Source organism: Antennarius striatus, chromosome 10 (assembly GCF_040054535.1).
Source record: "Antennarius striatus isolate MH-2024 chromosome 10, ASM4005453v1, whole genome shotgun sequence".
Taxonomy (NCBI): domain Eukaryota; kingdom Metazoa; phylum Chordata; class Actinopteri; order Lophiiformes; family Antennariidae; genus Antennarius; species Antennarius striatus.
In genome coordinates, this window is record NC_090785.1 from 11,299,299 (window position 1) to 11,324,110 (window position 24,812).

Genomic DNA, 24,812 nt, shown 5'->3' on the forward strand with positions numbered 1-24,812 from the left:
CAAATCTGTTTGTGCGTCCTGGTGTTGTTCCATTCCCTGAAATGAGGTCACACTGTCTCGGTCATACTAAACGTCATAGATTTACCAGAGCGCACAGCACAGCGAGCGAGAACGGCGTTCTGAACGAATACCATGAGCTATGAGTGAAAATACAGTACTATGCACATATACCAGGAGAATGCAGATTCGATCCAGAGTAAACACGACACATTCAATCAAAAAACAATACACGAGGCGCATCTGTCTTATTTGTCAAAGGCACATCGGAATTGCATCCAATCTGTCTACAAATTAGGTTAATGACAGTATATTGGATCGTGTTTACAGTGGCCTAACATATAGAACTCATGCCTGCAGAGATGAGGGTTAATTCCTTGTTAGTTCTCTCAGCTGCTCCCCTTCTCAGCAGCACTGATGTCAGAGAGGGGGAGGGGAAGGAAGTCTGACAGCAGGCTGGTGGAGGAAAATAAAAAAGGACCGTCTATAAAGGAGAAAATGTCGTGTGTATGCTGTGTATATTAACTGAAATCGGAAATCGAATCACAGAAATATAGAGGATGTGTGCATGATAATTTTGATCAATAGAATCTAATTGTTTTGCATTTGTGAGCTGTATTTTTTTTAGAATAGATGCTAAAATACAAAGCAAGGTACTCCCCTAGGCTCATTTGTGTGTGTGTGTGTGTGTGTGTGTGTGTGTGTGTGTGTGTGTGTGTGTGTGTGTGTGTGTGTGTGTGTGTGTGTGTGTGTGTGTGTGTGTGTGTGTGTGTGTGTGTGTGTGTGTGTGTGTGTGTGTGTGTGTGTGTGTGTGTGTGTGATGCTTAGTTGAATAAAGAAAATGCAAATAGTAAGGAAAGCAGGGAGGAAAATGTATGTCTAAAAAATTACATGAATAGGGCAACAATGACTGGAGCAATAACACAGAAAAACACATTATTGTAGATGATATAAACAAAAGTGAAAAACAAAGGTGCTGCAAACTAAAAGCACTACACACCCAAATATTTGATGGATCTAATCCAACACTTTTTCCAGTTTCCTTGCAGTGAGGTGAAAGTACTGGCTTCATCATGATGCCTGTAAGCATCAGAGTCCACCAGAAATGTTTGACTTTTTCTGTTCTTGATGTTACTAAAAATATGTTTCCACTATGATTGATTGCAACAATTTAATTTTCCTGACTACTTTGTATCCATGCACATTTCTGTGCCGTACTCTTAGGTACAGAACAACGGGCCAGGCCATGTTAGAGGTTTTGGAGATAAAGTCAGAGAGGCCAGACTGAGATGGTTTGGACATGTCCAGAGGAGAGATAGTGAATATATTGGTAGAAGGACGCTGAGTTTCAAACTGCCAGGCAGGAGGCCTAGAGGAAGACCAAAGAGGAGGTTTATGGATGTAGTGTAAGAGAACATGAAGGTAGTTGGTGTGAGAGAAGAGGATGCAGAAGACAGGGTTAGGTGGAGGCAACTGATTTGCTGTGGTGACCCCTGAAGGGAAAAGCTGAAAGGAAAAGAAGACTCTTAGGTATGGTTGGAAAAGGAACGCACGATAATGACAAGGAAGGTTTTTTCAAGAAAACCCCTTTCCAAGTCCATGAAAAAGAGGCGCAAAGACATTTCTTCCACTACTCAACAGAGGTTAATTTTGACTTAGTGGGAGAAGCGGCACAAGTTACAAAAGTAACGGGGTGGATTACCTCTTACCTTGTCTGTACTTGGTAAAGTCTGAGTTCTGGTGAAAGTGTCTCCTCCGTTAATACTGATGAGATCACCATCAGCTGGTGGAAACGGTGCGGGGAAAACCACTACGTCACTCTTCAGCGTGTCTGAGCTGAAACACACGTCATACTGCTGCGTGGATTTGGAGTAAGACCAGCTCCCGTCAGGGTGGGTGGTGATCATGGGGGCGCTGTACCTGCTGAAAGTGCCGTCTGTCCTGTGGCATTTGACAGCCATTAAAGTGATGAGGCTCAGCAGAAAGATGACTGACACCGACACAATGGCGATCAGCAGATACAGGTTTAAATCAGAGAAGCTCTCCTCCTTTATGGGCACATGTCTGAACTGAGTCTGGATGTCAGCTGTGTTCTCAACCACCACCACCTCAATAGACACAGTAGCTGACAGGGAGGGTTCTCCGTTATCACAAACCAGCACCACCAAGGGGTGACTCTTCAGGTCATTGTCACTCATCCTCCTCTTGGTCCTGATTTCCCCGGTGCTGGTTCCGATCCGGAACAGGTTGTTCCCTTTGGGCTCAGACAGGTGATAGGAAAGCAGCGCATTGTATCCAGAGTCTGCGTCTACAGCCCTGATCTTTGCCACAAAGTATCCCGCTTCAGCAGAGTAGGGGATGCTCTCACTGTTAACGGAGCCGTGCTCAGAATATGGAGGAAGGATGGCGGGACTGTTGTCGTTCTCATCCAGGACTAAAACGTTGACAGTCACGTTGCTGCTGAGTGGAGGAACACCAGAGTCTGTGGCCTGAACTTTAAACTGGAACGTTTTCATCTCCTCGTAGTTAAAAGACTGCAGACTGATGATATCTCCTGTCTCTGAGTTGATGTTGACAACAGACCCTATCAAATTATTTTTAGGATTAGTGTTAATCACTGAAAATGTAACTTTAGCATTTTCATCGTCATCGGGATCATCTGCAGTAATAGTATAGATAACAGCGCCCACTGGACTATTCTCTTTGACGAATACGTTTATCACAGGATCTTTAAATCGCGGTGCATTGTCGTTAACATCAGAAACTTGCACCGTGATAACACTCGTTCCAGAAAGAGGGGGATCCCCTTCGTCAATCGCTGTTATTGTGACATTATAGTAAGAGGCCACTTCTCTGTCTAGAGTCCCGTCTACGACCAAAGAAAAATGATTCTTATATGTGTTCTTAATTTTAAATGGAACAGGATTAACTATCGTCACCTGTACAGCGCCGTTTTTATCCGCGTCGTTATCTCTCACTGTTATCAGTCCTACCATCGTGTCTAAAGGTGCGTCTTCCCTCACAAAGTCAACTAAAGATGTCACTGCTATTTCTGGTGAATTGTCATTAACATCAGTTATTTCAACCAGCACTTTACAATGAGACGCTCTTGGACTTGATCCTTTGTCCTTTGCTTGTACTCGAATTTCAACTGCGTTACTTTTCTCGTGATCGACTTCACCGTTAACTGTAATCTCTCCTGTCGTGGGATTAATGGCGAATATATCGACAAAGTTATCATTGTCTTGGTTGATAAAAGAATAAAATATCTCACCATTAAGGCCTTCGTCTAAATCCCGAGCGCGCACAGACACTACGGCAGTGCCATTGGGCGTATTCTCTGGTAATACAGCTTTGTACAGCGGCTTGTCAAAAATAGGAATATTATCATTTACATCCTGGACATTGACTGTGATATGTAACGTTCCTGATTTAGGAGGTTTTCCACCATCAACAGCGGTCAGTGTCAGTTTGATGACCGACTGTTTTTCACGGTCTAAGTTTTTATGCAGCACCATTTCAGCGGACATTGTCGGCTCCCCTCCATTCTGCACATCCAGGGTGAAATGTTCATTTTGACTCAGTTTATAGCCTTTCACCGCATAGTTACCGACATCTGCATCGAATGCTTTCGGTAGCGCAAATCTTTCACCAATGAAGGCTGATTCAGATGCGTTCAGAACAATTCTCGGTATTCTAAAGGACGGCGCGTTGTCGTTTATATCCAGAATTTTAACCTCAAAACGATAGAGGTTCAGCGGAGACTTCACAATGGCTTCCACTTCAAGAGAACATTTTACATTCCGAGAGCACATCTCCTCTCGGTCTATTCGGTCTTTCACTAAAAGCATCCCACTCTGAACATTTACTTCGAAATATTTTGTATTCTGTCCTGAAATATGAAATTCTCTAGTTTCCAAATCCTGTGTATTTAAATGTAAGTCCTTCGCCAAATTGCCCACAGTGGTACCGGGGCTCGATTCCTCTGTAACAGAATACACAGTCTGTGCGGCTCCGATACTCCATATCTGAGATAGGTGAAAGAAAAAATAAATCCAGTGCCGGGAAATATTTCCTTGTTGCATTCTGTTGATATCCGACTGATCAAAGTAAATAGAAAAGTAATCATCCAAACGGTAACATTACTAAACGATGGCACACCCAGAGCACGACCCTTAAAACAATAAGAATGTTCCGTCCTGCTATACGGCGAACAAAGACGCACAAACCTCTCTCCAGAAGGGAGGCGAGTCACAAAAAAAATAAGATTTTCATCTCTGCGAGCTAATGGTGACATCTAGTGGTAATGTTGACGTCAGAAGCGAGAAAATATATATTATTTTATTTTATATCTTAAGAGTGAATTTAAATAACTAAAAACATTTATTTTCGAACCAAATACAGAAAAAGCAAAGATCTCAATGGACTACAATAGAGAACAGGGATATAAAGGGCAATAATCAACAAGTATGGTAGATTGTACACTGAGGAAAAGACAGGAGACAGAGCTGGAGGTAGCAGAGATGAAGATGCTGAGGTTCTCTCTGGGAGTGACCAGGAAGGATAGGATCAGGAATGAGTACATCAGAGGGACAGCACATGTTAGAGGTTTTGGAGATAAAGTCAGAGAGGCCAGACTGAGATGGTTTGGACATGTCCAGAGGAGAGATAGTGAATATATTGGTAGAAGGTGGCTGAGTTTTGAACTGCCAGGCGGGAGGCCTAGAGGAGACCAAAGAGGAGGTTTATGGATGTAATGAGGGAGGACATGAAGGTAGTTGGTGTGAGAGAAGAGGATGCAGAAGACAGGGTTAGATGGAAGCAATTGATTCACTGTGGCGACCCCTGAGGGGAAAAGCCGAAAGGAAAAGAAGAAGAAGAAGAGGTGGTAGATCGTACAAAAATGTCATGTACAAAAAATTATCAAAGATTGTTTTATGCCAAATTTAACACACACATACACACAAACATAAACACACACGCATGCGCACACACACACACACACACACACACACACACACACACACACACACACACACACACACACACACACACACAGACTTCTTCACAGTAAGACAGCTTCCAAAAGCAATCGTATAAGTAAGTATAGTCTGCAAAGGTATTTTTCACTACCCTAGATAACTGCTGGAATAACTTTGATACATTAAGAGAGTGTGTCCAAGTTTGAAATGTAAATGGCCTGCAAACACGTTGGGGAGGATTGCCTCTTACCTTGTCTGTACTTGGTAAAGTCTGAGTTCTGGTGAAAGTGTCTCCTCCGTTAATACTGATGAGATCACCATCAGCTGGTGGAAACGGTGCGGGGAAAACCACTACGTCACTCTTCAGCGTGTCTGAGCTGAAACACACGTCATACTGCTGCGTGGATTTGGAGTAAGACCAGCTCCCGTCAGGGTGGGTGGTGATCATGGGGGCGCTGTACCTGCTGAAAGTGCCGTCTGTCCTGTGGCATTTGACAGCCATTAAAGTGATGAGGCTCAGCAGAAAGATGACTGACACCGACACAATGGCGATCAGCAGATACAGGTTTAAATCAGAGAAGCTCTCCTCCTTTATGGGCACATGTCTGAACTGAGTCTGGATGTCAGCTGTGTTCTCAACCACCACCACCTCAATAGACACAGTAGCTGACAGGGAGGGTTCTCCGTTATCACAAACCAGCACCACCAAGGGGTGACTCTTCAAGTCATTGTCACTCATCCTCCTCTTGGTCCTGATTTCCCCGGTGCTGGTTCCGATCCGGAACAGGTTGTTCCCTTTGGGCTCAGACAGGTGATAGGAAAGCAGCGCATTGTACCCAGAGTCTGCGTCTACAGCCCTGATCTTTGCCACAAAGTATCCCGCTTCAGCAGAGTAGGGGATGCTCTCACTGTTAACGGAGCCGTGCTCAGAATATGGAGGAAGGATGGCGGGACTGTTGTCGTTCTCATCCAGGACTAAAACGTTGACAGTCACGTTGCTGCTGAGTGGAGGAACACCAGAGTCTGTGGCCTGAACTTTAAACTGGAACGTTTTCATCTCCTCGTAGTTAAAAGACTGCAGACTGATGATATCTCCTGTCTCTGAGTTGATACTTATCGAAGCTATTGGAATGCCTTTTGAAATGACATTTAATAATGAGTATGTTACTTTTGCATTTTCCTCTACATCAGGATCAACTGCAGTTATAGTACAGAGAGTAGTTCCCACTGCACTGTTTTCTTTTACATTTACATTAATTATAGGCTCTGAAAATATAGGGACATTGTCATTAACATCTGAAATATGAACAGAAATAACCCTCATACTGGAGAGAGGTGGACTGCCTTCATCGGTAGCCATGATTGTTACATTATAATGAAAATATTTCTCTCTGTCAAGGGGACCACCAACTGTTAATGAATAATAATTTTTATAATTAAGTTTGAGTTTAAAAGGAACACTACCAATAATGTTTGCATTGGTGAGACCATTTTTGCCCCCGTCTCTGTCTGTCACAGTCACCAAAGCCACCACTGTCCCGATCTCAGCATCCTCTTTAACTGGACTCATGAGAGAGGTGATAATGATTTCAGGTCTATTGTCATTTAAATCAATCACCTCCACCAAAACTTTACCATACACACTTTTTGAATGTATACCATTATCTCTTGCCTGTATTCTAATATCATATGCTGTATTCTTCTCATAGTCTACCTCTCCTGTCACATATATTTCCCCTGTGTTTGAGTTAATAGAGAACACACTTTCTGGATTAAAATTCCCCCTTTCAATAAATGAATACACAATTTCACTATTTACTCCCTCGTCTAAATCTGTCGCACTGACACTCAGGATGGATGTCTGAAATGGAGCATTTTCAGTAACCCTGGCTTTATACAGAGACTGACTGAATACTGGCGCATTGTCGTTTGTATCCATTACATTCACCACTATTACTAATGTCCCTGACCGGGGAGGTTTTCCTCCGTCCAGAGCAGTTAATGTCAGGTGAATAACAGACTGTTTCTCTCTGTCTAAAGATTTCTGGAGCACTAATTCAGCAGACTCACTTTGTTGTACGTCCAGTGAAAAATACTCATTTGCATTGAGCCTGTAGCTGTTAACCGAGTTGCTGCCTGTGTCTGCGTCGTTGGCCATCGGAAGAAGATAGCGCTCCCCGGGAATGGAAGATTCCGAAATGTTAAAAACATTCTCCTTTTCACGAAAGGATGGCGCATTGTCGTTAACGTCAATGATTTCTACTTCAATGCGATGCAGATGAGTCGGATGGCTCAGAATGGCTTCTATATTCAAGGAGCATTTTTCTGAATTCGGACATAGCTCTTCACGATCGATCCTATCGCAGACATACAGAGCACCGGTTTTTAAATCCACGTCGAAATATATCTTAGAATTCCCAGAAACAACTCGTAAATCCCGTTTTTCCAGGTCCCGAACATTGATTCGTAATTCCTTAGCGAGATTCCCCGCTACCGTTCCTTTGTCAGCCTCCTCCGACACAGAGAAAGAGAGTTGCGCCAAAGATCCGTCATTTAAAAATAACAGCGCTATTAAATTTATCCACAACGAAAATAAGAGTTTTCTACGTCCCATCTCTGCTACAGAAATAAAACAACATTCATTTTTAAACATTTCCACGCTATAAAGGCAGGAGCGACGCCTTCTCTGTCCCGTGGCCATTGTGTGCGCCTCCCGACAAAGAACCGGGGGTGTTTCGTTCGGGGAGGAGTCTGGAGGATAAAACGAACTACATAAATATTGTGGTCTCCAGCGACACCGAATGTTGTTCCAGTGCCTCTTATTTAAAACAGCAATCGTTTTTATCTTTAAATTTTCATTTACTTATTTATAGGGCCAAAGCGTTGAGCAATCTATGCAAAAACTACTAAATTAGTTTCTGGAGAATACCTCAAAAATTAAATCTATTAATTATTACCGGAGGAAAACATACTGAATAAAGTTAAGCCTTGTCTTCTATTCAGATGTTAATAATTTTCAGTCGCGACACCGTTTGTTCAGGCACAAAGAAATGTTCTCCAGATTTCAGCACCGTGGATAGCGTTCTCAGTGCAGCGCAACACTTCTGACAATGACTTCTCTACTTACTGTGAGTTACTATTATTTCACTGTTTCGGATTGGATTCCAGAACAAAAATCCCCATCATCAAACATTATTTTAATGAATAGCTTTGAAGTAAATAAATGTGATGAGAGATTTACATCGATCAATGTGACACTATACATTGCACTTTTACATAACCGTCCCCGAAATTCCTAAAAAAAAAATCAGAAATTTTGAAAGACTCCCAGATATTAAAACTTGATAGAACAACTGACATTAAATCACACGATAAGGGCCGAGCGTTACGAATAACTCACCTTCTCTGTACTTGGTAAAGTCTGAGTTCTGGTGAAAGTGTCTCCTCCGTTAATACTGATGAGATCACCATCAGCTGGTGGAAACGGTGCGGGGAAAACCACTACGTCACTCTTCAGCGTGTCTGAGCTGAAACACACGTCATACTGCTGCGTGGATTTGGAGTAAGACCAGCTCCCGTCAGGGTGGGTGGTGATCATGGGGGCGCTGTACCTGCTGAAAGTGCCGTCTGTCCTGTGGCATTTGACAGCCATTAAAGTGATGAGGCTCAGCAGAAAGATGACTGACACCGACACAATGGCGATCAGCAGATACAGGTTTAAATCAGAGAAGCTCTCCTCCTTTATGGGCACATGTCTGAACTGAGTCTGGATGGCAGCTGTGTTCTCAACCACCACCACCTCAATAGACACAGTAGCTGACAGGGAGGGTTCTCCGTTATCACAAACCAGCACCACCAAGGGGTGACTCTTCAGGTCATTGTCACTCATCCTCCTCTTGGTCCTGATTTCCCCGGTGCTGGTTCCGATCCGGAACAGGTTGTTCCCTTTGGGCTCAGACAGGTGATAGGAAAGCAGCGCATTGTATCCAGAGTCTGCGTCTACAGCCCTGATCTTTGCCACAAAGTATCCCGCTTCAGCAGAGTAGGGGATGCTCTCACTGTTAACGGAGCCGTGCTCAGAATATGGAGGAAGGATGGCGGGACTGTTGTCGTTCTCATCCAGGACTAAAACGTTGACAGTCACGTTGCTGCTGAGTGGAGGAACACCAGAGTCTGTGGCCTGAACTTTAAACTGGAACGTTTTCATCTCCTCGTAGTTAAAAGACTGCAGACTGATGATATCTCCTGTCTCTGAGTTGATGTTGACAACTGACGCTACAGACATAAGTGTAGAACCACCATCTAATGAATATGTCACTCGAGCGTTTTCGCCTACATCCGGGTCGACTGCAGTCATCGTGTGAATTAGCACTCCAACAGGACTGTTTTCTTTCACATAAATATTAATCACGTGTTCTAGGAATCTAGGCGGGTTATCATTAACATCAGAAACGTGAACAGTGATGACGTCGGTGCTCGATAGAGGTGGGTTTCCTTCATCAACAGCCGTAATCATGACATTGTAAGAAGAAAGTGTTTCTCTGTCAAGATGGCCATCAACAACTAACGAGTAATAATTTTTATAATTAGACTTTAGTTTAAAAGGCACAGAACCACTAATCTTACATTTAGTTTGGCCATTTTTCCCGTCGTCTCTATCAGTCACTGTCACTAAAGCAACTACGCTCCCAATCTCAGCATCCTCTTTCACCGGGTTCATGAGTGACGTCACCGCTATTACTGGGGCATTATCGTTCACATCAACTACCTCCACCAGCAACTTTACATTTGTACTACGTGGTGATGATCCCTGGTCTCTCGCCTGGACGTGAAATTCGTATGCTGACTCCGCTTCATAATCCAAATTATTCTTAACAGTTATCTCCCCACTTTCTCCATTAATAGAAAAGACATCAGCAGGATTGAAGTTCCCACGTTTAACAAAAGAATAAACAACTCTCGCGTTATCCCCTTCATCTGAATCTGTGGCACTGAGCTGAATCACCACGGATCCTGTCGGCGCATCTTCGTCCACCCTTGCCTTGTAGAGTGTTTTATTAAAGGACGGCGTGTTATCGTTAGCGTCGAGAACATTCACGTTGATGTTCAAGCTGCCGGTTTTAGCCGGATTTCCTCCATCTACAGCGGTCAGGTTGAGTTTAACAACCGCTTGTTTTTCGCGATCCAAAGCTTTCAGCAGCACCAATTCAGCAGACACGCTGTGGTCTCCACTGCTCTGCACATCGAGGGAGAAATATTCATTTGGACTCAGCCTGTAAGTCTTTACTGAATGTCTCCCCGTGTCTGCATCAATAGCCAGTGGAAGCAAAAAGTGTTCCCCCGTGGGTGATAGCTCTGATATGTTCAACGAATGTAATTTCTCGACGAAGATCGGCGCATTATCATTTAAATCAACAATTACGACCTCGATGCGGTGGTGAACCATGGGATCGGTCAGTATCAGCTCCAAATTGATCGTGCATTTTACCGTGTTTGGACAAAGCTCCTCGCGGTCTATCCGTTCATTTACATAAAGATCCCCCGTTTTTAAATCCGCATCGAAATATTTCTTACTATACCCAGATACGATGTTTAGATTCCTCGTTTCCAGGTCTCGAACGTTGACATTTAAAGCTTTTGCCAGACTCCCCACCACAGTGCCTTTGTCCGCCTCCTCGGTAACAGAAAATGAAATCTGTGCAGCAGTCCAGTCGCATAAACATAGAATAAACAAGGTCCACGAAATTGTATTCCTTCCAACGCCCATCGCTATTTTCAAAGAAACAAACGAGAGTAAAATATATTAACGCCCATTACATGTCTCTCGATCGACTACTGCCTTAAAATCCCATCGGCTCCAGTTCGCTCCTCTTTGTCGACATTCGTCCTCTCCTCACAAAACACTCGCAGTCTGCTGACGCGTCATATGGAAAGGAGGAGAAACAAAACGCCGAGCTCAGAATAACGTGGTCATCAGCGACCTCGAGTGTTAAAAAGCTGATATAAAAGCAAATTCCTGTTACACTGTCGGTAAAATACTGGACAGATTTTTAAAAGGTGGGAGAAACAATACAAGTTTTCTATGAATATTGAGGATCTTATAAATTTCGTCCATGAATTAGTTGAAAAACGGAATTAAATGTCAAACAATGTCAGCAGTTATGTAGGAACTGTTTACAACACAGTAAATTAATTGATTTACACCCCTGAGCAACCGCAAAATAAAAAAATAAAAACAAAAAACGTAAATACTCAACGAAATCACGCCGCTTGCGGACAGGTTGAACACGTGGTGTGTTTAAGACCTCGGAAAGAGTCTCATGATAAACCGCCAAGCCAGTTCACTAACTCAGTGGACCCCAACCTCCGGGCCGCGGACCAGTACCGGTCCGTGGGTCATTTGGTACCGGGCCGCACAAAAAGAAAAACAATTTTTTAACAGTACTTCCGTTGTAATTTTTTCAGACTCTGAAAGTTGTTTTATTTTGAAAAGTGACGCCTGTGCGGAAAGACACACAGACGAATGCGTGTGTCTGACCGGCTTGACAGGTCTCGGTCACGTGACAGGTGATCGGCATACACTTATTCATTGCCCACAACCGGCAAGCAAACCCCTTTCCAAGTCCATGGATGGTAACCAAAGCAGCTACACACTTGATGAAAAATAGGCTGCAAAGACATTTCTTCCACTACTCAACAGAGCTACCAGGTTAATTTTGACTCAGTGGGAGAAGTGTGTGCTAGTTACAAAAGTAACGGGGTGGATTACATCTTACCTTGTCTGTACTTGGTAAAGTCTGAGTTCTGGTGAAAGTGTCTCCTCCGTTAATACTGATGAGATCACCATCAGCTGGTGGAAACGGTGCGGGGAAAACCACTACGTCACTCTTCAGCGTGTCTGAGCTGAAACACACGTCATACTGCTGCGTGGATTTGGAGTAAGACCAGCTCCCGTCAGGGTGGGTGGTGATCATGGGGGCGCTGTACCTGCTGAAAGTGCCGTCTGTCCTGTGGCATTTGACAGCCATTAAAGTGATGAGGCTCAGCAGAAAGATGACTGACACCGACACAATGGCGATCAGCAGATACAGGTTTAAATCAGAGAAGCTCTCCTCCTTTATGGGCACATGTCTGAACTGAGTCTGGATGTCAGCTGTGTTCTCAACCACCACCACCTCAATAGACACAGTAGCTGACAGGGAGGGTTCTCCGTTATCACAAACCAGCACCACCAAGGGGTGACTCTTCAGGTCATTGTCACTCATCCTCCTCTTGGTCCTGATTTCCCCGGTGCTGGTTCCGATCCGGAACAGGTTGTTCCCTTTGGGCTCAGACAGGTGATAGGAAAGCAGCGCATTGTATCCAGAGTCTGCGTCTACAGCCCTGATCTTTGCCACAAAGTATCCCGCTTCAGCAGAGTAGGGGATGCTCTCACTGTTAACGGAGCCGTGCTCAGAATATGGAGGAAGGATGGCGGGACTGTTGTCGTTCTCATCCAGGACTAAAACGTTGACAGTCACGTTGCTGCTGAGCGGAGGAACACCAGAGTCTGTGGCCTGAACTTTAAACTGGAACGTTTTCAACTCCTCGTAGTTAAAAGACTGCAGACTGATGATATCTCCTGTCTCTGAGTTGATATTGATCATTGATGAAAACGGAATATTTTTTTGAGTATTATCTAATAATTTGTAAGACACCTTCGCATTGATTTCCAAATCAGAATCAAATGCATTTATAGTGTGAATCACGGATCCTGGTGGACTATTTTCTGTCACGTAAACATTAATGACAGAATCCATGAATCGAGGTGCGTTATCATTGACGTCAGACACATGAACAGTAATGACCGTGACACTGGACAGAGGTGGATTTCCTTCATCCGTGGCTGTAATGGTGACGTCATAAACAGAAGTGTCTTCTCTGTCCAGCGGTCCATCGACTACCAATGAATAATCATTTTTGTAGTTGGACTTCAGTTTGAACGGAACAGACCCAACAACCTTACAGTGAGTTATTCCATTGTTTCCTCCGTCATTATCGCTCACGGTAACCAAAGCAACGATTGTCCCCAGTTCTGCGTCTTCTTTTACCGGAGTCATCAGTGACGTCACTGATATTTCTGGTGTATTGTCATTCACATCGATTATCTCTATTAGTAGTTTAGCGTGTGTGCTACGAGGAGTGATGCCTTGGTCTGTTGCCTGAACTCTGACTTCATAAGCAGGTGTCTCCTCATAGTCTAAAGTCCCCTTCACGCTGATTTCTCCTGTTTCTGAATTTAGACTAAACATATTTGATGGATCAGTACTTCCTCGTTTGATAAACGAATACAGGATTTTACTATTCATGCCTTCATCTAAATCGGTAGCGTTTAACTTTATAACCACTGTTCCGTGCGCAGTGTCTTCACGCACACGTACTTTGTATAGTGATTTACTAAAAGAAGGTACATTGTCATTGACGTCTAATACATTTACACGTATCTGTACTGATCCGGATCGAGGGGGTTTTCCTCCATCAACAGCGGTGAGAATGAGATTAATTACCGGCTGTTTCTCTCGATCTAAAGCTTTCTGCAGGACTAACTCTGCGGACACACCGTGTTCTCCACCACTCTGTACGTCCAGAGAGAAATATTCATTTTGGCTCAGCTTGTAGGTCTTCACTGTATTACTGCCGATGTCTGCGTCTTCTGCTATCGGGAGGAGATATCGCTCTCCCGTTAACGATGATTCGGAAACATTAAAATAATACACCTTTTCCATAAAAGAAGGAGAATTATCATTTATATCTAAAACATGAACCTCTACGCGATGTGCTCTCATCGGGTTGCTTAGAACGGCCTGTATTTTTAAAGAGCATTTTATCACATTAACACAGACATCCTCTCGGTCTATTCTTTCATTGACAAATAGGTTTCCGTTCCGCAAATTCACGTCAAAATATTTCTTACTGGAACTGGATACAATTCGTAGACCTGTGGTTTCTACGTCCCGAATATTAAGGTTTAAATCCTTTGCGATATTTCCCACTATGGTCCCTTTGTTCACCTCCTCGGAAACAGAGTAGGACAATTGCGAAGCAGACCAGTCACAAAGACAAAGAAACACAGCAACGCGAGTCCAGACGTATTCCTTTTGTCGTCGAATATCCATTGTACAAGAAACAAAAGAATGGATTCCAAATGATCACGTATCCTCACTTGATCTATTCACGTCCAAAATCATCCTCTTGTGTTAAGGCTTCTGTCTGTCTCGGTGCAGCACCTTCAGCGAGTGCAGCCACGGCAGTGACGTTTTATTTAACCATAAAGGGAGGAGGAGTTTGGGATATAGAGTATGAACACATTCATGTCTACAGTCTCCTGCGACATCGTGTGGTGAATTAAACTTAAAGCTAATTGAATTCAGAATAAACACGTCTCCAAATGATATGAAATATTTCGACCGGTGCAGCATATATAAAAGTGTTGCATTCCACCGAACCTCCTCCATTTATTATTTGTTTATTTATTTATTTTTATTAATATTCATTCTTTTGTTTTAAACGAGTGTTTTGTGTTTATTTTATTTCAAATTTGTTTGAGAATGTTCAACTTTTATTTTGAGTCTTTATTACCGTATACCCTTACGTCACTTCCGGGGAAGCGCGTCCTCCCTTCAGTCACGTTCTACCGATGACAGGGGAAGGTGAGTTTGTGAAGTGCTCCCGTGTTGTATATAGTATAACAAGTTGTACCAATGAAGATAAAGTGTTAGAAGGTAAGCATTGGGTTTGATGTTAATTCAGTTTTGTTATATTAAGTTTCGTTTTTGTCACGAGTGGAGGGTTTGGTCAATGTGTATTTCGCGGGAAAGATTCAGGGCCACCGCGGCAATTTTCTTAAAGACATTTCCTTTGCTACAGATTGCTGTGCTCTGTCCCGCTTTGTGTGCACAATTTATGACCATGTCACTTCATTTTGTGCAGAATAAACACGCCAGCTCTTCGGCTCAAGCCATCACGTCCAGGGTCTTCATTACACACAGCAGACACATTAATGGACAAGTTGGGTCAAACCAGCTACACCGGCATGAGAACAAAGTCACTTATTTTGAAAAGTAGTTTGTCAGACTCGAATAAATGTCAAAGCTAAATACTTTGCCCCTAAACAAATAGATAGATAGATAGATAGATAGATAGATAGATAGATAGATAGATAGATAGATAGATAGATAGATAGATAGATAGATAGATAGATAGATAGATACATAGATACATACATACATACATACATACATACATACATACATACATACATACATACATACATACATACATACATACATACGTACGTACATACGTACATACATAGATAGAAAGAACATATAAATAGCTATGAAGTAAGAAAATAATCTCTTCACCGTGGGGTGTAGAGAAATTGTTGGCACAACCTCCAGCACCAAGGACAGCGCTGTTCCTCTACACCAGTTTCACATGTGGCTAAACAACAATTGGACCACATCAGAGCACAATGACACCAGTTATACTCTATGTACGTTAAAAACTCAGGAATATGACTGTTTCTGTTTAGGAAGATCAATGATTTTAACAACTATTACAAATAAGGCTGTTGGTCGTTTTGCATATTGGCACAAACTTGTCTTTCCAGATCAAAGACCTTTACATCTATATATTAGACTTACACTCATGTCATTTTTTATAGTGAGTTGAAGCATATATAGGAAAAAACCATGAAGGTTGATGTCATGGCACAGAAAAAAGCAGAGAACATTTAGTTCAATTTCTGAAAAGGCCTGAGTTTGTGATTACTGTACTTCACTTTCAGCGTACAACCCTACATGAGCAGTGCAATAAAAGTCACTTCAGCCATTTCAACATGGATTACAAAATGGGTGTCAGCAATAATTGTCTCATGATAATTTATGTCACACTTTCTGACGAATGTTTTTTGTGTATCCAACATCAAGAGCATTGATGACATTCACCAGCAAGGAAAAAAAAATGCATTGTTGAATTCAAGCATCATTCACTGTAAATGCCCTACCTTCTCTGTACTGGGTAAAGTCTGAGTTCTGGTGAAAGTGTCTCCTCCGTTAATACTGATGAGATCACCATCAGCTGGTGGAAACGGTGCGGGGAAAACCACTACGTCACTCTTCAGCGTGTCTGAGCTGAAACACACGTCATACTGCTGCGTGGATTTGGAGTAAGACCAGCTCCCGTCAGGGTGGGTGGTGATCATGGGGGCGCTGTACCTGCTGAAAGTGCCGTCTGTCCTGTGGCATTTGACAGCCATTAAAGTGATGAGGCTCAGCAGAAAGATGACTGACACCGACACAATGGCGATCAGCAGATACAGGTTTAAATCAGAGAAGCTCTCCTCCTTTATGGGCACATGTCTGAACTGAGTCTGGATGTCAGCTGTGTTCTCAACCACCACCACCTCAATAGACACAGTAGCTGACAGGGAGGGTTCTCCGTTATCACAAACCAGCACCACCAATGGGTGACTCTTCAGGTCATTGTCACTCATCCTCCTCTTGGTCCTGATTTCCCCGGTGCTGGTTCCGATCCGGAACAGGTTGTTCCCTTTGGGCTCAGAGAGGCGATAGGAAAGCAGCGCATTGTACCCAGAGTCTGCGTCTACAGCCCTGATCTTTGCCACAAAGTATCCCGCTTCAGCAGAGTAGGGGATGCTCTCACTGTTAACGGAGCCGTGCTCAGAATATGGAGGAAGGATGGCGGGACTGTTGTCGTTCTCATCCAGGACTAAAACGTTGACAGTCACGTTGCTGCTGAGCGGAGGAACACCAGAGTCTGTGGCCTGAACTTTAAACTGGAACGTTTTCAACTCCTCGTAGTTAAAAGACTGCAGACTGATTATATCTCCTGTCTCTGAGTTGATGTTGATCATTGATGAAAACGGAATATTTTTTTGAGTATTATCTAATAATTTGTAAGACAGCTTCGCATTGATTTCCAAATCAGAATCAAATGCATTTATAGTGTGAATCACGGATCCTGGTGGACTATTTTCTGTCACGTAAACATTAATGACAGAATCCATGAATCGAGGTGCGTTATCATTGACGTCAGACACATGAACAGTAATGACCGTGACACTGGACAGAGGTGGATTTCCTTCATCCGTGGCTGTAATGGTGACGTCATAAACAGAAGTGTCTTCTCTGTCCAGCGGTCCATCGACTACCAATGAATAATCATTTTTGTAGTTGGACTTCAGTTTGAACGGAACAGACCCAACAACCTTGCAGTGAGTTATTCCATTGTTTCCTCCGTCCTTATCGCTCACGGTAACCAAAGCAACGATTGTCCCCAGTTCTGCGTCTTCTTTTACCGGAGTCATCAGTGACGTCACTGATATTCCAGGAGCATTATCATTCACATCGATTATCTCTATTAGTAGTTTAGCGTGTGTACTACGAGGGAAAGTTCCCTGATCCATTGCCTGAACTCTGACTTCATAAGCAGGTGTCTCCTCATAGTCTAAAGTCCCCTTCACGCTGATTTCTCCTGTTTCTGAATTTAGACTAAACATATTTGACGGATCAATATTTCCCCGTTTGATAAACGAATACAGGATTTTACTGTTCATGCCTTCATCTAAATCGGACGCGTTTAACTTTATTATCACCGTTCCGTGTGCAGTGTCTTCACGCACACGTATTTTATATAGCGACCTGCTAAAAATCGGTGTATTGTCATTGAGGTCTAATACATTAACATTGATTTGCAATGTGCCCGATTTAGCAGGTTTTCCTCCATCAACAGCGGTGAGAATGAGATTAATTACCGGCTGTTTCTCTCGATCTAAAGCTTTCTGCAGGACTAACTCTGCGGACACACCGTGTTCTCCACCACTCTGTACGTCCAGAGAGAAATATTCATTTTGGCTCAGCTTGTATGTTTTTACCGAGTTGCTGCCAATGTCTGCGTCTACTGCTATGGGGAGGAGAAACCTTTCTCCCGGTGACATTGATTCGGAAATATTTAAGGAATACGACCGTTCAATAAATTGTGGAGCGTTATCGTTTATATCTAAAACACTGACCTCAATCCGATGCACATTCATCGGGTTGCTTAGAACGGCCTGAATTCTGATGGAACATTGTGTCGTTGTCGGACAAAGCTCCTCTCTGTTTATCCGCTCATCAACAACGAGGATACCAGTCCTCAAATTTACGTTAAAAAAATTAGTTTTATAACTCGAAACGATACGTAGATTCCTGGTTTCCAGGTCGTGTAGGTTGACATGTAGGTCCTTTGCTATATTCCCCACTACGGTTCCTTTGTTCGCCTCCTCCGAAATAGAGTAAGATAACTGCGAGGCAGAGCAGTCACAAAGACTCAGCAGAGCAACAATATAAATCCAGGCGTATTCCTCTGTCCCCATTGTTGTAGAATAAAGACAAAAACCGGGTAATCACGTATTTCCAGTAAATACATCAGCCGTATAAACACGTATCCTGCCGCATTTGTCGTTTATCGCCAGTGTGAAATCCGAGTCTCTCTCTCTCTCAACTGGACGAATGGCGTTTTTATGCTTCCCGTACAAGGAGGAGTTTTGTACTTTATGCCGTCTATCAGTCATAGCTATGGTCTCCAGCGACATCATGTGGTACATGGAAGACACACCAGTGTCAATTTGGTTCTAAGGTATTTTCAAAAATTAAACAAAACAAAAAATTGAACGAATCCTGGATATTGAAAGTAGTTTCAGCGTATGAAAACAATATTTAAAGTAATATGATGAGATTGCCTTGTATGGATTTACGTATTGATGTTTACGTTTTTTCATTTATTGGTAGGCCTAACGTGACCGTGTGCTACAAGTCACATGACACAGTTTACGAAAAGAAATAAATGCCTTGGAGAAATATCAGTATTAATCCACAGCATAAATACATATATAAATACTGTATCTTTATTTAAAAAAAAATAATTAAATACCAAACTCGTTTTGCTAAATAAATATGGATGAATCAGTAGTGGAATGATCCAGTTTACAGTATCCAAAGGTGAAGTAGAACCGTGTCAGCACCAAGGAGAGCGCTGTAACGTCGGCGTTCTGAACTGACGGACAGACGTTTTTGGAGTTATAAAGGAAAGTAAAACACAAAACTTGCCATGGTCTCCAGTATTTGAGATGTTAGTTCATGGAATTATACATTGCAAAACTATATTTTAAAAAAAGCAACAATGAACTGACAACAGCGTCATCAGCAAAAATATACATCATTTTAGAATTACAAGAGAGGACTCGACATATACCGCTGATTACTGTGGTCTGCATACTAACCACGCAGAACTGGTCACAGATCTGGCATCACATAACTGCATCTGTACAACATTTAAATGTATTGGGAAAAAATGTAGTGTAATCCAATTCATAAAACATTAAATACTGTATATTGCACTTGCAATACACCTTTCTAGTTTTGACGTACTGCTCTAAGTTTTAATACACCACAAGTTAGCTTTCACCTCTTCAAAAATAGAGACTGTCATCCATGTAAGACAAGACCCCACTTGCTAAACAAGAGACATGACAATCTACACATTAGTCATACACCAACTGAACATGCAGACTGAGAACAAATAACTTTTAAAATGGGTAGTAGACTGCTCAAACTCCTGAGTCACAGACAACCCCAGCAAAGGAGAACACCACTGCTAAGAACAGCTATAAAATAACAGCTATATCAGTCCTGAAAATGGTCTGATAAAAATATAATAATCACAATAGTGAATAGGATAAACATCCGTCCATCCATCCATTTTCTGATCCGCTTCATCCCCTGTCGCGGGCCGCGGGCAGCTGGAGCCTGTCCCAGCTGGCTGTGGCGTGGGGTGGGACACACTCCGGACGCGACGGCAGTGCGCCGCGGAGCCACACAGAGACTCAGATAAACACAATCACGACTGCGTTCAACATGGGACCGGTCAATTAACCTGACGAGCATTTTTTTTTTTTTTTGAGGTGGGAGGAAGACGGAGAACACGGAGAGAACCCACTCAGACACGGAGAGAACATGGAAACTCTGCGCAGAGAGGGACGCGAAACCGGGTCCGCCTTGCTGTGCTGCGACAGCGCTACCCACTGCGTCACCGTGCCGCCCTGGGCTAAGCGAAGTGGGCTAAATAATCATGATAGTAGAAAGGCTAAACATCGTGACCACTGTTACTCAATCCAAACTGCCACTTCAATGGAACATTTGACATCCGTGTAAAAAACCGGAGCAGTAGTCCTAACATTGTATTGTTTCTCATTCCCGTCGTGCAGAGCTGTTGAGATTTAACTGTGCAGTAAATTAAATCCATGCAATAATTATGTATAGTTCTCTCAGATTAAATAGTACTACTTCACAGCCATTAACGATATGACATGGTTGCGGCAGAATATTATCCAGATAACACAGAAAAATCGCTGCTACGTTTTTACACGATAAGAAATTATATTTTCTCAACTCATGAAAGAATTGCCAAGAATTTACTTCTGACATATAGCATTTTCAGAAATCCACAAAAGAAGTAACCGTCGCTAAAACAGCGACGGAAGTGTCTCCAAAAATTTCCCGACACTGTTGTGCTTTCAGGACTTCGCGACAACCGAGTCATATAAACTGGCTGAACAACTAAGACTTGATGAACTGAAACCAATTAAAATATGACAGAAACACATACCTTGTCTGTATTGGGTAAAGTCTGAGTTCTGGTGAAAGTGTCTCCTCCGTTAATACTGATGAGATCACCATCAGCTGGTGGAAACGGTGCGGGGAAAACCACTACGTCACTCTTCAGCGTGTCTGAGCTGAAACACACGTCATACTGCTGCGTGGATTTGGAGTAAGACCAGCTCCCGTCAGGGTGGGTGGTGATCATGGGGGCGCTGTACCTGCTGAAAGTGCCGTCTGTCCTGTGGCATTTGACAGCCATTAAAGTGATGAGGCTCAGCAGAAAGATGACTGACACCGACACAATGGCGATCAGCAGATACAGGTTTAAATCAGAGAAGCTCTCCTCCTTTATGGGCACATGTCTGAACTGAGTCTGGATGTCAGCTGTGTTCTCAACCACCACCACCTCAATAGACACAGTAGCTGACAGGGAGGGTTCTCCGTTATCACAAACCAGCACCACCAAGGGGTGACTCTTCAGGTCATTGTCACTCATCCTCCTCTTGGTCCTGATTTCCCCGGTGCTGGTTCCCATCCGGAACAGGTTGTTCCCTTTGGGCTCAGACAGGTGATAGGAAAGCAGCGCATTGTACCCAGAGTCTGCGTCTACAGCCCTGATCTTTGCCACAAAGTATCCCGCTTCAGCAGAGTAGGGGATGCTCTCACTGTTAACGGAGCCGTGCTCAGAATATGGAGGAAGGATGGCGGGACTGTTGTCGTTCTCATCCAGGACTAAAACGTTGACAGTCACGTTGCTGCTGAGCGGAGGAACACCAGAGTCTGTGGCCTGAACTTTAAACTGGAACGTTTTCATCTCCTCGTAGTTAAAAGACTGCAGACTGATTATATCTCCTGTCTCTGAGTTGATATTGATCATTGATGAAATCGGAATATTTTTTTGAGTATTATCTAATAATTTGTAAGACAGCTTAGCGTTGATTTCCAAATCAGAATCAAATGCATTTATAGTGTGAATCACGGATCCTGGTGGACTATTTTCTGTCACGTAAACATTAATGACAGAATCCATGAATCGAGGTGCGTTATCATTGACGTCAGACACATGAACAGTAATGACCGTGACACTGGACAGAGGTGGATTTCCTTCATCCGTGGCTGTAATGGTGACGTCATAAACAGAAGTGTCTTCTCTGTCCAGCGGTCCATCGACTACCAATGAATAATCATTTTTGTAGTTGGACTTCAGTTTGAACGGAACAGACCCAACAACCTTACAGTGAGTTATTCCATTGTTTCCTCCGTCCTTATCGCTCACGGTAACCAAAGCAACGATTGTTCCCAGTTCTGCGTCTTCTTTTACCGGAGTCATCAGTGACGTCACTGATATTTCTGGTGTATTGTCATTCACATCGATTATCTCTATTAGTAGTTTAGCGTGTGTACTACGAGGAGTTGTCCCTTGGTCTGTTGCCTGAACTCTGACTTCATAAGCAGGTGTCTCCTCATAGTCTAAAGTCCCCTTCACGCTGATTTCTCCTGTTTCTGAATTTAGACTAAACATATGTGACGGATCGATATTTCCCCGTTTGATAAACGAATACAGGATTTTACTGTTCATGCCTTCATCTAAATCGGACGCGTTTAACTTTATTATCACCGTTCCGTGTGCAGTGTCTTCACGCACTCGTACTTTGTATAGCGATCTGCTAAAAATCGGTGTATTGTCATTAACATCGATTATATTAACATTTATCTGCAATGTGCCCGATTTAACAGGTTTTCCTCCATCAACAGCGGTGAGAATGAGATTAATTACCGGCTGTTTCTCTCGATCTAAAGCTTTCTGCAGGACTAACTCTGCGGACACACCGTGTTCTCCACCACTCTGTACGTCCAGAGAGAAATATTCATTTTGGCTCAGCTTGTATGTTTTTACCGACTTGCTGCCAATGTCTGCGTCTACTGCTATGGGGAGGAGAAACCTTTCTCCCGGTGACATTGATTCGGAAATATTTAAGGAATACAACCGTTCAATAAATTGTGGAGCGTTATCGTTTATATCTAAAACACTGACCTCAATCCGATGCACATTCATCGGGTTGCTTAAAACGGCCTGAATTCTGATGGAACATTGTGTCGTTGTCGGACAAAGCTCCTCTCTGTTTATCCGCTCATCAACAACGAGGATACCAGTCCTCAAATTTACGTTAAAAAAATTATTTTTATAACTCGAAACGATACGTAGATTCCTGTTTTCCAGGTCGTGTAGGTTGACATGTAGGTCCTTTGCTATATTCCCCACTACGGTTCCTTTGTTCGCCTCCTCCGAAATAGAGTAAGATAACTGCGAGGCAGAGCAGTCACAAAGACTCAGCAGAGCAACAATATAAATCCAGGCGTATTCCTCTGTCCCCATTGTTGTAGAATAAAGACAAAAACCGGGTAATCACGTATTTCCAGTAAATACATCAGCCGTATAAACACGTATCCTGCTGCATTTGTCGTTTATCGCCAGTGTGAAATCCGAGTCTCTCTCTCTCAACTGGACGAATGGCGTTTTTATGCTTCCCGTACAAGGAGGAGTTTTGTACTTTATGCCGTCTATCAGTCATAGCTATGGTCTCCAGCGACATCATGTGGTACATGGAAGACACACCAGTGTCAATTTGGTTCTAAGGTATTTTCAAAAATTAAACAAAACAAAAATTGAACGAATCCTGGATATTGAAAGTAGTTTCAGCGTATGAAAACAATATTTAAAGTAATATGATGAGATTGCCTTGTATGGATTTACGTATTGATGTTTACGTTTTTTCATGTATTGATAGGCCTAACGTGACCGTGTGCTACAAGTCACATGACACAGTTTACGAAAAGAAATAAATGCCTTGGAGAAATATCAGTATTAATCCACAGCATAAATAAATATATAAATATTGTATCTTTATGTAAAAAAAATAATTAAATACCAAACTCGTTTAGCTAAATAAATATGGATGGATCAGTAGTGGAATGATCCAGTTTATAGTATCCAAAGGTGAAGTAGAACCGTGTCAGCACCAAGGAGAGCGCTGTAATGTCGGCGCTCTGAACTGACGGACAGACGTTTTTGGAGTTATAAAGGAAAGTAAAACACAAAACTTGCCATGGTCTCCAGTATTTGAGATGTTAGTTCATTGAATTATACATTGCAAAACTATATTTAAAAAAATCAACAATGAACTGACAACAGCATCACCAGCAAAAATATACATCATTTTAGAATTACAAGAGAGGCCTCGAAATATACAGCTGATTACTGTGGTCTGCATACTAACAACGCAGAACTGGTCACAGATCTGGCATCACATAACTGCATCTCTACAACATTTAAATGTATTGGAAAAAATGTAGTGTAATCCAATTCATAAAACATTAAATACTGTATATTACACTTGCAATACACCTTTCTAGTTTGACGTACTGCTCTAAGTTTTAATACATCACAAGCTAGCTTTCACCTCTTCAAAAATAGAGACTGTCATCCATGTAAGACAAGACCCCACTTGCTAAACAAGAGACATGACAATCTACACATTAGTCATACACCAACTGAACATGCAGACTGAGAACAAATAACCTTTAAAATGGTAGACTGCTCAAACTCCTGAGTCACAGACAACCCCACCAAAGGAGAACAACACTGCTAAGAACAGCTATAAAATAACAGCTATATCAGTCCTGAAAATGGTCTGATAAAAATATAATAATCACAATAGTGAATAGGATAAACATCCATCCATCCATCCATCCATTTTCTGATCCGCTTCATCCCCTGTCGCGGGCCGCGGGCAGCTGGAGCCTGTCCCAGCTGGCTGGGGCGTGGGGTGGGACACACTCCGGACGCGACGGCAGTGCGCCGCGGAGCCACACAGAGACTCAGACAAACACAATCACGACTGCGTTCAACATGGGACCGGTCAATTAACCTGACGAGCATTTTTTTTTTTGGAGGTGGGAGGAAGACGGAGAACACGGAGAGAACCCACTCAGACACGGAGAGAACATGAAAACTCTGCGCAGAGAGGGACGCGAAACCGGGACCACCTTGCTGTGCTGCGACAGCGCTACCCACTGCGTCACCGTGCCGCCCTGGGCTAAGCGAAGTGGGCTAAATAATCATGATAGTAGA

General features: G+C 42.9%; 3 protein-coding genes across 7 annotated transcripts in view; all 3 read right to left on the reverse strand.

Annotated features, from left to right (window-relative positions):
* The window catches only part of LOC137602777 (protocadherin alpha-C2-like), a 117,558-nt gene that overhangs the window by 26,587 nt on the left and 66,159 nt on the right, over positions 1-24,812 (reverse strand). The window contains exon 1 of one of the 5 annotated variants that reach the window (XM_068325790.1): positions 20,688-23,120. The exons of 3 other annotated variants lie outside the window; for them this stretch is intronic. In XM_068325790.1, the coding sequence (XP_068181891.1) occupies positions 20,688-23,057 (2,370 nt within the window). In that variant the 5' untranslated portion in view covers positions 23,058-23,120. Of the gene's footprint in view, positions 1-8,379; positions 10,747-20,687; positions 23,121-24,812 lie in introns of those variants that run through there. One more of the 5 variants, XM_068325791.1, reaches the window with a different exon arrangement.
* On the reverse strand, positions 1,346-7,593 carry LOC137603151 (protocadherin alpha-5-like). The gene is made up of 3 exons (XM_068326391.1): positions 5,223-7,593; positions 1,707-3,778; positions 1,346-1,366 (listed from the first exon to the last, which is right to left on the reverse strand). The coding sequence occupies exons 1-3, from the start codon at positions 7,591-7,593 to the stop codon at positions 1,346-1,348; spliced, it is 4,464 nt and encodes a 1,487-aa protein (XP_068182492.1).
* On the reverse strand, positions 11,720-14,134 carry LOC137603152 (protocadherin alpha-2-like). Its single transcript, XM_068326392.1, has one exon. It carries the CDS (start codon positions 14,132-14,134, stop codon positions 11,720-11,722), a length of 2,415 nt encoding a protein of 804 aa, XP_068182493.1.